The 15,332-nt window shown below is 38.7% G+C and overlaps 1 protein-coding gene across 1 annotated transcript in view; it reads left to right on the forward strand.

The window, feature by feature from the left end:
• Positions 1–366: 366 nt before the first annotated feature.
• Positions 367–15,332, forward strand: part of TOPAZ1 (testis and ovary specific TOPAZ 1) — a 70,433-nt gene continuing 55,467 nt past the window's right edge. Inside the window, exons 1-3 of the mRNA XM_007445705.1 lie at positions 367–715; positions 1,166–3,629; positions 14,718–14,779. Of these exons, the coding sequence (XP_007445767.1) occupies positions 367–715; positions 1,166–3,629; positions 14,718–14,779 (2,875 nt within the window). The remainder of the gene's footprint in view (positions 716–1,165; positions 3,630–14,717; positions 14,780–15,332) is intronic.

Here is a 15,332-nt window from a genome sequence, read left to right on the forward strand (position 1 = left end):
GGTGGAGTTAGCAGCCACTCGGTTTTCGCGAGCAACCAGGCGCCAGAGGTGGCCGTGGAAGAGTCCGGCCTACTGGAAGGCTCCGGCCTACTGGAAGGCTCCACCCCTACGACCCGAAATGAACCGCGGAGGGGCCAGCTGCAAAGGTTCGAGGTCCTTCCGCCCGTTGGGCGTTGCCGCGCCTGCCCCAGCCCGGCATTGCGCACACTACTTCCGCTTCCGGTCGCAGGGTCTTGGCGGCTGGGCGCGGCGGGGTGGGGTTGAGGGCCGCGGGTGCCTGGCAGCCGAAGCAGATTTTGCGTGGCCGGGGGGCTCCTGCGAGCGGGCGTGGCGGGCCTCGGTGGGCAGACGGGCGGCCCGGGGCGGATGCGGCGGCCGAGGACGTCGGGCCCCGCGACGGCCCCGGGGCGTGAAGGCGACGCGCAAGGCCCGAGGAAGAGAGGCAGGCGGCCGGGACCAGGCGAGGCGGGAGGCTGTGGCCCTGAGGCCGGGGGGCGCGAAGAGAGCAGGCAAAAGAGGGGGATGGTGGCCCGGGCGTCTGGGAGAGAAGAGGTAGAAAGTGACAAGTCGGGTGAGGCGTTCGGGGCAGGGAAGGCCTCAGCGAGGCGGCGAGTGGAGGGGCCGGGGGGCCAGGTGGGCTCTTCAGACCTGTCGGACCGGCCGGGCTTCGAAGCAGCGAAGGAGGCGGAGCTCCCCTTGCAATCGGGAAGACACAGTAAGGAAGCACGCAGGGGTCACTTCCTTTCTAGCCTTTGCACCCCTTCTCCTGCACCCGTGTTTTACCACTGGCGTTTCACTTGCATCTACATGGGGGGCTTTACTGATGCACACGGTTGACCCGGAGAGAAAAAAACAGGAATTCGCTTAAAAGGTGTTTTGTCTTGTTAGGATCCCTTGCTCAGAAGTTCTGTAAAAGGAATTCCTACTAGTGATTCACTTTGGCTTGTATGAAATCATGATGCTAGAGGTTATTCAGCTGTCTTAGAATTTATACAGGACCTTAATAGAAATTAGGTCTTTGATTTAAAAACAAATGTATGTTTCCATACAGCTCTTCAGGGAAATAAAAATGGATGGCTTCACAATTTTTTTATTATTTTAAGTGATATTGCTTTTTCCTCCTCAATGTAAAATCTTTTCTGGTATGTTTTGTTGTCTTGATCAGCCAAGGAAAAAAGAAAAGTTACTGAAGCCTCAAGTGATGATCCACAGCCAGGGATTGACCTGGTAAGAAAGGAATCATTAACCAGTTCGGAATCTTTCCAAACAGTGGAATGCAGTGAATTTCAAAGTATGGCTTTCTTGCAGTCTTTGGGTAAGGAAAGTTTGGTAAAAGGTATTAAAAGAAGAATTCGAATTAAAAAATTTAAAAGCTTAGAACGGCCACCTCTCAGAATAACTGAAAATAAGGCTACACAAAATAGTAAGGTTGAATTCCAAGATGAACTGTACAAGAATACTCCAAAATATTCTTGTAACAGCTTGTCACCTGGAGTAGAAAATAATTGCATTTTAAGATTACATGATTGCAGTTGTTTCCCCCATTCCAAGAGTTGTAATGATGAAAATAACCTTGCATATAAACCTGATGGTGGATGTATGCATGTACCAGAAAATTCCTCAGAGTTAAAGAAAGAAAACCCTAGGAGTCTTGCAGATAAGAGTGACACAAATAATATTCCTCAGCTTTTACAAACTGAAGAAAACTTAATGGGAGTAAATCAGTTATTACTTGAAGAAAATGACTCATACCAAAGTAAAAATAAGGGCTTGCTTTCCTGCCTTCAAAGTGAAAAAAGTAAACATTCATTAGAGAAGAGCAGTGTTGGGAGAAAACCCAGAAAAAGGATGAAGGTGTCCAAAAAAGGAGATGAAATGGTTATTAAGATGAAATTCTCTAATGTGTATAACAAATCTGAGCTGGTGTTACAAGAAAACAAAACAGGTGCTGAAGGTAAAGAAACAGAGACTTTAGAGGCTAAAAAAAGTCCTTTAGAAATTTTGAGAAAAGTAAACAATAACACGCTGTCACCAATGGATCATTTATTAAGTCTTCCAGAAACAGGGAAAAAAACAAGTCATGAACACCATGTAAATCCTATGTTTCAGAAAACTCTTGAGCCACTTTCAAAAGAAGAAAAAAAGAATGCTTCAGAGCCTTTAGGATGTAAAAGGATGGATCCAGAGGAGTATTTTAAGTGGATGAAAAACTCAGTAGTGAAGTCACCTAGCGATTGCCATCCTATTGAAAAGAGAGCTTCGAGGGAAGACTCGAAGAATGAAGCTGAAGAATCTAAATTTAGCTGTCAAAGAACAATACCAATGACTGGCAAAAGAACTTGGCCTTGTTATTCATGTGCTAGAATATCTGCCTGGTGTTGGAAAAAGGCTTCCTTGCTACAGTCAAGTAACTTTCTTCCTGGGTCTCAGGAAAGTTTTAGGCAAGATGATTTTCTTAAACACCAAACAAATCAGACTCATTTAACTGACTCCAAATTGATGCTGCCAAGTACTCTAACAGAAACAAGCAGTGAATCTTCAAGTAGAGAGAAATTGGATTCTAATTTAAATTGTTTATCTTCCGTCTCTACAGTGGAACCTACTTTAATGGTTATAAAGGAACCTATCATCAATGATAATAAAAAAATGAAGTCAGAGAAACTAAGCAGAAGTGCGTCAGAGGTAGTTTCTAATACTATTGAAGACACTCCATTATCTAATGTGACTCAAAACTTAACAGGAAGTAAAAAAAAAGATAGAGGGAATTTAACAAAACTGAATTTGACAGTGGCTTCCCAGGATGGCCAGGAAGCAAATAGCTCTACAGGCAAAACTATTCATCGAAAAGCATGCATTGCTAAGCAAACGCTGGTTGTTCCAGACTTGATTAAGATATTGAACACAGGACGGCTGACTAATTTTAAAATTCCCTTACTTAAGAACAAAACAGAAAAAAGAAAAATAAATGGCAAGTCATCAGAGAGAGAAGTATATAGTCCCCTAGAACTTCTTGACAGTTTATCTGGAGCAGAGGTAAGGCAGAATAGGACTAAAGAAAATGTCACCACAGTAACTTCAGGACCTCAATCTTTGAGCATACAAAGTAGTGTAATTCCAGTGCAAGCTGGTTCTGACTCATACTGCTGTAAGAATTCCTGTATTATTTCTCCAAGCTTTTTAAAGCAAGGTAATGATAATAAACCATCTAACCACATCTCTAAACCAGGCAATATTGTTTCTAATAAGGAAGCTGTTTCTCTCACAGTTGAAAATAATACTATTTCTTGTGATCCTGGGTGTATAAAGAAAAGTCCTGCCTTCTCCTCTAGTGAACAAGAAGCATTCAAAGCAATTTTCTCTGAAGTTAGTGGTAGAAAAATGACTAAGAACGTTTCAGAAATTGAAGTGGGGTTTCCAGATATTCTTAAAGCATATGAAGATGATGTCCTCTTAATTGATGTAATTCAAGATGACCCAGACCTCTTTGGAGTCTCCAATGAAGGGGAACTCTCATTTACTTCCGAGGTTCCCATGATAAGCCAGGAGCCCAATGTTGCTGAAGAGCACCAGTCAACAGACTCCAAGCACATGGAACTTCCAGAAAAAAAAGAACCAAGTGATGACTTGAGGTATGCATATTCAAGTATGCCTTTTGGTACAGATTATTGTTGCAGGTTTCAAAAGCACTTTCTACTCTTAGGTGTCACTAATTTATTCAGTGATCATTGATGCTCCATTATTTTTTTAACCCAGTTATTTATTAAATGTAATATAGTGTATAATTGCTAAGACCTGGAAATGTCATTAATGCTGAAACTTAGAATCAAAATAAAACAATTACATATATTTGAAATTATAATGGAGCAGATTAGCTGTTCAGAATTTTAAATGGTGGTTTATAAAGTGGCTTTTTAAATTAGTGAGATTGCTTCTTTCAAAAGTCAAATTTATTTTCATATGTTTTTTAATAATTGTAAATATACAGATATACTTTTATTTCAGCCAAGTTACATATTAAGAACAGTGCTATGTATTTTAACCCATTTTCTTTTATATACTTTTATTTCAGCCAAGTTACGTATTAAGAACAGTGCTATGTATTTTAACCCATTTTCTGTGGCTTCCTTGTTAGATAAAAAGTCCATTTTTCAGTGGCCAGAGAAGCCTTGGAAAAGTTTATTTGAATTAGAACTTGAAAGTCGAATCAAAAGTTAAACTAGGGACTTCCCTGGTGCTCCAGTGGTTGAGAATCCGCCTGCCAATGCAGGGGACACGGGTTCAATCCCTGATTGGGGAACTGAGATCCCACATGCCACAGGGCAACTAAGCCTGTGCGCTCTGGAGCCCACACGCCACAACTAGAGAGAAGCCCGCATGTCACAACGAAGATCCCACGTGCCACAACCAGGACCCGAGGCAGCCAATAAATAAAAATTAAAAAAAAAAAAAGTTAAACTAATATTCAGAGGGGAAAAGCACGAAATTTTTTTCATGGTTTTACTTTTAAGGTGATGGTTTTATTTTTTTTAATTTATTATTTTTTTTTTTTGAGTAAATGTTGCTTTAATATCAGCAAGGATAGAATAGGCATCTTGGTTAAAAGCAAGTAAAGGTGATTCTTTTTTTTTTGCCATAAATAGTAGAATTTTTATTCATTTTGTTTTTAATTTTAGAATTTTATTTATTTATACAGCAGGTTCTTATTAGTTATCCATTTTATACATATTACTGTATACATGTCAATCCCAATCGCCCAGTTCATCACACCACCACCCCCCAACACCACCACTTTCCCCCCTTGGTGTCCATACATTTGTTCTCTACATCTGTGTCTCTGTTGCTGCCCTGAAAACCGGTTCATCTGTACCATTTTTCTGGGTTCCACATATATGCGTTAATATACGATATTTGTTTTTCTCTTTCTGACTTACTTTACTCTGTATGACAGTCTCTAGATCCATCTAAGTTGATGGTTTTAAATGATGACTTAGCCCCCAAAGAGAGTGAGTTTGCCTGAATCAACTTTAAATGGAGCCAAGTAATAACCTTCTTGTTCGGGAAATTGACCTATCTGATTGGCCTAAATTTTATTTACTATTATGTCATATTGTACTAAATTTTTATAATTCTTTAAGCTCTAATTTATATTTGTATGTTACAGTACTTGAATATTGGAATGTTCTGTGAACAGACTCGAAACATAAACACTTTCCACTAAGATTCAATAGTACCTGACTTAAATTTGTCTGGTATTCATAAATTTTAGTTACTTTTGTGATATTACATTCTTCTTGATGTTCTTAGTGTGATAGTAACTTGTAACTTATCACCAAATAGAGTACTTTCTATATCCCAAAGGAAGGGCCAAGAGCTTTATCTGTTATTTTTTAAAACCGTCCATAATGAGGATGGTAATCTGCCCATTTTGAGGTGAAAAAAATGAAGATGACAAGTTGTCAGTTGTCCAAATTCACACTGCTAGTAACAGAATCTGGATTTGAACTATCTTAGTTTAAAATTAGTGGTCAAGAACTTAACCTTTATAGTCTGACCTAGGTTTTTGAATCTTTTCCTTTCCCTAATAGCTCTGTCACCTTGTAGGCAAATTATTGATATTTTACCTTATCTGTAAAAAGGGAAGGTACTTGCCTCTCAAGGTCATGAGGATTAATCAGTGAAGGGATGGGAAAGGTTTTGGTGTAATACTGGGTGAATAGTAAGAGCTCAATAAAAGGTAGTCAATTAAAGGTGCTTTTAACTCTTTCAAAGGCAAACATCTCTGTTAGCTAACAAGATGTTGGCAGTGAACTGCAGTTGAAGGTAGAAAGAGAGAAATGTTGTAAACTGGGCATAAAGTTTGTTTTTTATACTTTTTTTTCTTTCTTAGGATAATGGCTGATTTTCTAAAAATGATACGTGTTCATTATATTAAAAGTGTAAGAGGGAGGGAATCTCACCACCCAAAATAACATTAATTACTCAAATTTTGTATGCCTGTCTAGGCATATATGTGGATATAATTTCAGAAAAATTGGATCATGCCACTTTTTAGTAAACATTTAATTTTACTTACACTTAACTTGGGGAAGGAGGGACTGAAGTGAAACTAAAGGAACTGCTGAATCAATATACTTCTTTACAACAAGAAATTAGTTCCTGGGCTTCTCTGGTGGCGCAGTGGTTGAGAGTCCGCCTGCCGATGCAGGGGATATGGGTTCGTGCCCTGGTCCGGGAAGATCCCACATGCGGCCGAGAGGCTGGGCCCGTGAGCCATGGCCGCTGAGCCTGCGCGTCCGGAGCCTGTGCTCCGCACCGGGAGAGGCCACAACAGTGAGGCCTGCGTACCGCAAAAAAAAAAAAAGTCAAACCAAGAATCAAATTTACTTCAGATAATTTTTCTATTATTGTAACTTCATTTCCTTTTATGGCAGGAGTACCAGTTATACTTGTTTTTAGCTCTTCTTTTTCTTTCACCCCTGCTTCTGAAGTTTTGGTTTTTAAATAAACTTTAAAATTTTCTCAGTAGTTATTTTAATATTTTCATTTTTCTGCACTGGAAATACCAGTTTTACAGTCATCCACAGTGCTAGGATAAACCTTAACAGGGAAAAATGGACGTATGATCACCAGAGGGTCTGCTAATAGTTATACAGAAAATTGTTAATGGTTCTGGAACTAGATGAAGCTTAAAATATGATTTCTAATGTCAGCTCTCTCCCTTTTACCAATCAGTTGCTAATTAGTACATTACTGTTTCCTCACTCTACGACACTGAGAGGTTGAAACCTGTTAGAATGAGTTTCTGTTTTACAGAAATAGAAATTGAAGATGGGAGGGCTATGCCCAGAAATTGTCAGAAGCTCTGGACTACCTCTTATTGGTAAAACAGGTAGACAAACATGAGTTTATTTGTAAGGTATTTAAGTTATGTTAGCATACTTATTCGTTGTCAGTCTCCGCTGTGGGGGAAGTCCATATTAAAATCCAAAGCATTAGAAGCATATTAGAACTAATTCCCTAAGACTTGATCTGATGAACTTAGACATATATAATGGGTGAAGTAGGTAAAACTTTTGAATTAGCCTGTAAGTATAGTTAGAGATCTAAGAATGTCTGTGATAGTCAGTGCTGGACAGTTAATCTGTACTAGAATATAGGATTATGTTCAATCACACATGCTAAAATATCAGTCAAGTGATATTATACAGTGGATCATTGAGAGTTTAAGAATTTGCCAAATATTCGCAGGAATTACTATATAGCTGGGGAAGTGGGGACTAATGTGTTTGAAACAAAAATATGTAAACTGAGGTACAAGAACACTAGTAGTTTAGAAAAGAGGGTTGAAAGGGCCTCTTGGAAAAGCCAAAATTTGTACTGATCCTTAACGGTTGGATTGATTTAGATTAACAAGGGGGAAGAAGGAAGAAAGTTTGGAGAGGTAGAAAATTAATAAAGAAAATGTGGGCAGAAGGCAAAGGTAGCTATGAATATGGTTGTGCAGGGCAGATTATGACTTCTTCAGACAGAAGTAGGAGCCATTCTCTTTTCCCACGGCACCTTTTGCTACCTCACTTATGGCACTGGTTTCATGATGATATAATTTACATCTCTCACCTGCTAATACTATTGGACCTTTTTTTTTTTTACTTTTCTTTTTTCTCTTTATTTCCAAATTTATTGAGACATATTTGAGACATATTTAATATATCATTTATGTAAGTTTAGGGTGTACAATTTGATGAGTTGATATATGTATATGTTGCAAAATGATTACCATAATAAGGTTAGCTGACACATTCATCTCTGTTCCTATGAGTTCTTTCTTTTAGATTCCACATATAAGTGAGATCGTACACTATTTGTCTAGACAAAATGAAAAGGCAGCCTATGGAATGGGAGAAAGTATTTGCAAATCATGTATCTGATGAAAGATTAATATCCAAAATACATAAGGAATTCATACAACTTAATAGCAAAAAACCAAATAACATGATTACTTTTTTTTTAATCTTCACATAGTTAGGAGCTCAACAGATTGAGTCAGCCAACTAAGAGCATTGTACAGGCCTGATTACACAACAGGAATCAGAAAATTTAACTTTAGCCAACAAAACATACACTAATCTAGTAGACCTTAATAATTTTGATAAAATATGTTTCATTTGCCCATTTCATTATAAACACAGTTATTAGTCTTGTTTTATTTTCTTTGTAGATGCAACATTTAATGAGTTCAGTGAAGTCTTGAGAGGAGAACATACTTTTTGTTACTGAATACAGTCTAATTTTCATCTTGCTACCCACCAATGTAAATACAGTTGCACAAGAATATATACTCTTGTGTATATTCTCTATTTTTCTTTCTTTCTTTCCTTTTTGTTTCTGGTATTATCCTCTATAATAAGTTCTTGGTTTAGAGTAGATATCTCAGACACTTTTCCATGGGAACATCATTTTCTCTTTGTGTGTGTGTGAGACAGATATTTAACTTTTGTGTACCATATCTTGTATTCCATGGCTCACATAAGCTGTTGGACTTCTTGAGGGTGGGAAATGTCCATGTTTCATTTGCCTTTGTAAACCCAGTCACTCATACATTGAGGGAGGGGAGAGAATTAAGGTTTCAATTCCTACTATGTTGTAGGCTGTTTCTCAAGCATTAGAATATATGTAAATGGAGACAGTGAATCCTTATTTTCTAAAGCAGATAGATGTTTAAGAATAGTAAAAATAGGCTTGATAAGTAGGGTGATACCAGACTAAGAAGGTTGGAAAATTAGGCATCAAAATTTGAACTTGGTATAGAATTGGTGCTGGTGATCAATTTGGATCATTTATACCACCTTTGCAACTTGGACTTAAATCCATGAAAAGCCATTGTACATTCTAGAGCTGGTAAATAATAAACTTCTAGGGGGAAAAATACCTAGCACCACTGTACAGAAAATAAATGCCTATTACTTTTGCTCAGGCATTTGAGTCCCATTAGACCATGCCTAGCATGGATCTATCCTGGGTAAATTATACTGTCTCAAGAAATCCACCCCACTTACTTTCTCAGATTTTGGGGAATCAGTTTGTTCCCCAAGAGACTGGCCTCTGTTACCAGGTTTACAATACCAAATGACCAAAAAAAACCCAAAAACAAAAACAAAAAATGGTTTCCAGCAAAAGTAAAGGTCATTCTCTTTCTTTCCCTCATATATTCAGACTCCTTGGCCTGTCTTTCAAGAAGCTCATCTTACTCCATTCTCCCTGTCCACTGAATATCTGAGGCACTCTATAATGCACAATTTTACACTTAATTGTAAGAACTGACATTTAGTGTCTGCCCTGTGCTAGGTACATTACTTATGCCATTTCATTAAGTAGAACAATTCTGAGATTGAAACTGACCATATCTTTAAAATTGAGTCAAAGTCATTAACTTTCCAAAGGACACACAACTAGTAAGTATCACAGCTGAGATCTGGGCACAGGGCAAAGTGCTCCAAAGTCGATCTCCCCTCCCCAAAACAGCATGCTGGAAGAGTGGCACTTTGGTTTTTTACATGGCTTCAAATCCATTATTCTATAGACTGCCACAGAACGTTATTTACTTTTTGACCCCTTTCCTCTCTCATCTCATCCTCCTCTTTATTTTTTTAAATTAATTCATTTATTTATTTATGGCTGCGTTGGGTCTCTGTTGCTGAACGGGGGCTTTCTCTAGTTGTGGGGAGCGGGGGCTACTCTTCGTTGCAGTGTGCGGGCTTCTCATTGCGGTGGCTTCTCTTGTTGCGGAGCATGGGCTCTAGGCACACGGGCTTCAGTAGTTGTGATGCACGGGCTTAGTTGCTCCGCGGGATGTGGGATCTTCCCGGACCAGGGCTTGAACCTGTGTCCCATGCAATAGCAGGCGGATTCGCAACCACTGCGCCACCAGGGAAGCCCTCATCCTTCTCTTTAAAGTAGCAGGTGGTGCAGTATGAAGAAGCATCATTCTGGTTTTTACTTTTTTCTCTTTTGGACCACATAAACCATTGTTTGTTTTTGCTGAAATAAATGGTACTGTACTTGATGGAGTTATCGTTTGTAGTATCAGGAGACCGAGCACCTCACATCCTGGCATCAGGCTTGGGAACCTCTGGCCCAGTGAATTGGATACTGTGATATTTCTGTTTTTGGCCACTGTTATCTGCAGAATTAATTGCCCCAGTAAGTTTATGGTAGTCCTTTTCGCAAACAATATGTGAGTGTGTAAATAAGTGAACATTGACTGCATTCAGCTAGTTAGCATCTCAAAAGGAAGCAATAACATTCTGAATTTTTCTTGGGCATTCTGAATTTTTCTTGGGAAATTTTTCTGAATTTTTCTTGAGCAATAACATCCTGAACTTTTCTTGGGCAATAACATTCTCTTAGTTTTCAAGCTTTTTCTGCTAATAATTATTCTAGAGCTGTCGTCTTCAAACCTGTTTGTCAGTTATCCATACTAAAGATATATTTTACATTACAGTCTGGTACCTACCTATGAATATGTAAGACAATAGATTTATAAAAATAGTATTTCCCTTACTACATGTGGTCTAGTATCATATTTTGTATTTTATTCTGTTTTATTTAAAAATCCTGGTTGGAACCCATTAAATTACATCACCCCCTTGAAAAATGCTCTATTAGAGGATAAACCTGATGTAATCTATGTAGTTCTTCAGAAGCCTCTCTTATTCTCCTCTCCTTTTTGCTCAGATCTTCTCTTTTGCTTCCTGTATTCTGTAGCCTCACCCAAGTCTGTTTCTCTCCTTTCCTCCTTCTACCCTTCATTTTTCCCCCTTTCTACTCCACTAATGCAAAGCTGTAATATATTTACGGGGGTTACAATTTTATTTTTCCTAATCTAGTTGAATTTAAGTTTTTCATATCTCTTTGTGCCTTGCAAATTCAAAACAAAACTAAATTACTTATAACAAGAGTGGCATGTGCAGTTTTACCTTCCTTGTAAGTTACTTATTCATAGTAAAAAGTTTCTCACTCTAATGAACTATACCAGCAGTATTAAAAATACTATTGTAATACTTTGAAATTAAAGCAGTACACTTGCTATACTTATTTACTTTTTTGGGTTTTGGGGTTTTTTTTTTTTTAAGGAATAACCTGTGTGTCTGGGCTGTACCTATTTGTGAATGTAACTTTCAGTATAATTAGAAACAGCCCTCAATTCTCTGTTTATTGAGTCAATTAATCCTATTCATGCTATTACCTTGAATATCTCTCATGGTTTTTCCTTTCTCTCAATTCTCACTGCTACTATCTTACTCATATTTCTTCTAAATTATTGCAATTAGCTCCTGGTTAATCTTCCTGAAATCTCTTAGTATATCCTCCTCCACAGTAATATTTTGAAGTAGAAATTGATCTGCCTGTGACTGCTTACAGTGCTCCGGGGGCTTTCAGCCACCTGAGGAGAGAGTCTAAATTGATTGGCATGGCTTATTATGGCTCTTTGGTGGATCTGCATCCATTCTGTCTTTGGCAGCTATGGGGTTGGTGGGGAGGAAAGTGTGGGGGGAGGCTAATAAAAGATAAGCAGAGCAGGCAGCTCACTGTTTCCACAATATGTCATTATCTGAATCCTTTTGCATGTGTTTCTTTATCCAAAAGTTCCTTTCTTTTCATTCATTTGTCCTCTAAATCACATCTGAGATATTATTCTAGGGATTTGTTCCAGTAGTTCTCTTGGCACAGATCTCAGTATATTATGTCTGCTTGTATGTGCACCTCCTCCTATGCTGGGAGTTTGTAGACAGGAGAGAGGCATCTTCATTTGAGTCTCCCTAGTGTCTGGCCAGGAGGATGTTAGGTGCTGAGTATATGGTTAGCAACTAGATGCACATGGACCTTGTTATCACAGAGCTTTTAGTCTATCAAGGGCTGCAAATGATTAAGCAAATACAATAAAATATGATAGGAAAAGTGCAAGGTGTTGAAGGCTTCCTCGCCCTAGTAACATTTAAGTTGAACACTAAAGAATGAATAGGAACTAGGCAATAGGTGAAGAAAAGTGAGTAGAAAATTGAGAGGGAAGAAGTAGTCTATAGGTAGGCCTGCAGGGAAGAGCATGTTACAACTGAGAGACAGAAATAACATCCCATGGCTTAGTGTTCAGGTGGCAAGAAATGAACCTACAGAATATGCAGAAAGCTCAGTCGTTCAGGGCTTTGTAAATAGGATGACCATAGAATTGATCTTCTGAATTGCAAAAATTTTGAGAGGGAAATGTGGGGGGAGGTATTAATAATTAATATGCCAAGATAAGAGGCATACACAGATCATTCTAGACAAACTAGAATTCATGGTGAGTTTGAACTTTATCCTAAGAGTATATAGGGATTCACTGAAGGACTTTACTTCCAGTAGAGAATTTGATCAGATTTACATTTTAAAAATCATGATAGCTCTGGTGTGGAGAACAAATTGGCAAGGAGCTATTGTCGTAATTAGACCAAAGGACATGGTGACTTCAACCAGAAGTGGGAGTGGATTTGAGAGAGGGTTAGGAAGTGAAGACTGATTAATCAAATGGGGGCGAGGTTAGAGGTAGGAGTTAAGGATGATACCTGGTTTCTCTTGTTTCAAAGAAGGGCATTACAGTTCTCTGATGAAAACAGGCAGGATTGGGGAGGGATGCTGGTCATGAGGTCAAATTTAGACATGTTGAGTTGGAGAGACCTTTGAAATACTGAAATGGAGATATTCTAGTAGACAGATATGAGTCAAGAGGTATGAATTGGGGGAGATTTGTATATATTTGTGTCTTGTTTGTACTTTTATTTTCCCATTCTTTTTTAAAATTTATTTATTTTATATTTATTTTTGGCTGCGTTGGGTCTTCATTGCTGCACGAGGGCTTTTCTCTAGTTTCGGCGAGCGGGGGCTACTCTTTGTTGTAGTGTGCGGGCTTCTCATTGTGGTGGCTTCTCTTGTTGCGGAGCATGGGCTCTAGGCACGCGGGCTTCAGTAGTTGTGGCACGTGGGCTCAGTAGTTGTGGCTCACGGGCTCTACAGCGCAGGCTCAATAGTTGTGGCGCAAGGGCTCAGTTGTTCCACGGCATGTGGGATCGTCCTGGACCAGGGCTCGAACCCGTGTCCCCTGCATTGGCAGGCGGATTCCTTTTTTTTTGTTATATACACAAGTGTTTTTAAATGATAAGATAGTACAAAGCAGAAAATCAAAGACGATACTATTTTCAGAGAAAATTTTTTTAAAAAGCAGAATTAAGGTTCTGAATAATTGAGGTAACATTGAAACTTGGAAGGAAAATCCCTCTCACAAAGTATATCATTTAATTTAAAAAGCCATTGGTTTTCATACATGTGTCTATAAACTTAAAGTTATATAAATGCACTTACTTTTTTTTAACATCTTTATTGGAGTATAATTGCTTTACAATGTTGTGTTAGTTTCTGCTGTGTAACAAAGTGAATCAGCTATATGTATACATATATCCCCTCTCCCTTGCGCCTCCCCTCCCACCCTCCCTACCCCATCCCTCTAGGTGGTCACAAAGCACCGAGCTGACATCCCTGTGCTATGCAGCTGCTTCCCACTAGCTATCTATTTTACATTTGGTAGTGTATATATGTCCATGCCATTCTCTCACTTCGTCCCAGCTTACCCTTCCCCCTCCCTGTGTCCTCAAGTCCATTCTCTACGTCTGCATCTTTATTCTTGTCCAGGCAGGCGGATTCTTAACCACTGCGCCACCAGGGAAGTCCTATTATATTTTATTCTGTGTACTTTTATATACTTTTGTCCAAGTTTTTAAAAATGGAATAGTGTTTGGCCACTTGTTTTTTTCTCTTTTTTGCTGTACATGGGCCTCTCACTGTTGTGGCCTCTCCCGTTGCGGAGCACAGGCTCTGGACACGCAGGCTCTGGACATGCAGGCTCAGCGGCCATGGCTCACGGGCCCAGCCACTCCGCAGCATCTGGGATCTTCCCGGACCGGGGCACAAACCCGTGTCCCCTGCATCGGCAGGCGGACTCCCAACCACTGCGCCACCAGGGAAGCCCTGGCCACTTGTTTTTGAGTGGCTCCTATAGCTGTAGTTTTCATTTGTTGAGCCTATGCCATTGGCTTTAAGGACATTTTATCTTATTTAATCCTCACAATAACCTCGTGGGTAGGTGGTATTCTCATTTTACAGATATGGTTAGACTCAAAGAATTTAAATAATTTTGCCACGGTTGACATAGTAAGTGGCAGAACAATATTTGAACCCAGGTTGGTTTAACTCTGATCTCCATAGCTGTTACCTTTAGACCTTAGGTTGTCTTCAGAGACTACAAAAAAGAGATTCAAACTGCTCTCACACTCTTCCTTTTTCATTGGCGGTAAGACATACATACACATGCTTAAGGGTAGGAGGTAAACATTATCTTGCATTGGTGTAATACTTTAAAAATGTTTTAACTGCTTGGTATATGTCATCAGTTCTCTCTGAGCAGCAAAGTTTGAGTGGCAGCACTCCCTAACAATTGTGGCGAATGTGATTAAAGAACCAAATGCAGAATCTGATTGGGTGTGCTATCCCAGAATAGTACTCTGGCCTTGGAGGACTTGAGCTGATGTTCACCAGGCTGCTAAAGCTAGTATTGTGTAATGTTTAGAGGAGTGGATAGTTCTGCTAGAATATGTTATAATGTGTAAGCTCTGTTTGCTTTATAATAGAGAACTCCCTGTACTGGATCCTGAATTGATGAAGTCAGAGATCTGTGCTTCCTTGTCAGCAGGTAAAATTTGACATTTTCAGAATGTGTAATATTGAAGTATTTTTATATCTCTATTTAGGCATAGTCAGAATGAATTCATTAAAATAGGGAGCTTTTCATTTTAGAGTCTGTCAACCATGTTTTACAGTTTGTCAGTTTTCCTCAGTTTTGCCTGGTTGGCAGATCAGATTTTGAGAAAGTTTCCAGTTGACTATTTAATAAATAACTTTGTTAGGCTTTATCTACAAAAGATAATTGACCTTAGCAATTTTTGTAGTCTCATTTTTGAAATTGAAATATATATTTAAGCTTTACCACATTTTAAATCTGAGTCCTTTTTAATATTTTTTTAATAATAGCTAATCCTAAGTTTAAATAACTGAATCTTTACAGGAAATAATTTGAAAGTTAATTTCAAAAACTTTCAAATTTAAAAAATATATTGAAAAATAGCTGGACATGATCAAGAAAGATTGTTAAATTTATCTTTATGTCTCAATTTTGTCTTACTGCCAATTCTTTTTATACCATGTAATGGAGTTATTTTGATAGAGAGGGAGGAATAAATGTATAA

The sequence above is a fragment of the Lipotes vexillifer genome, unplaced genomic scaffold (assembly GCF_000442215.2).
Source record: "Lipotes vexillifer unplaced genomic scaffold, Lipotes_vexillifer_v1.1 scaffold1136, whole genome shotgun sequence".
NCBI lineage: Eukaryota > Metazoa > Chordata > Mammalia > Artiodactyla > Lipotidae > Lipotes > Lipotes vexillifer.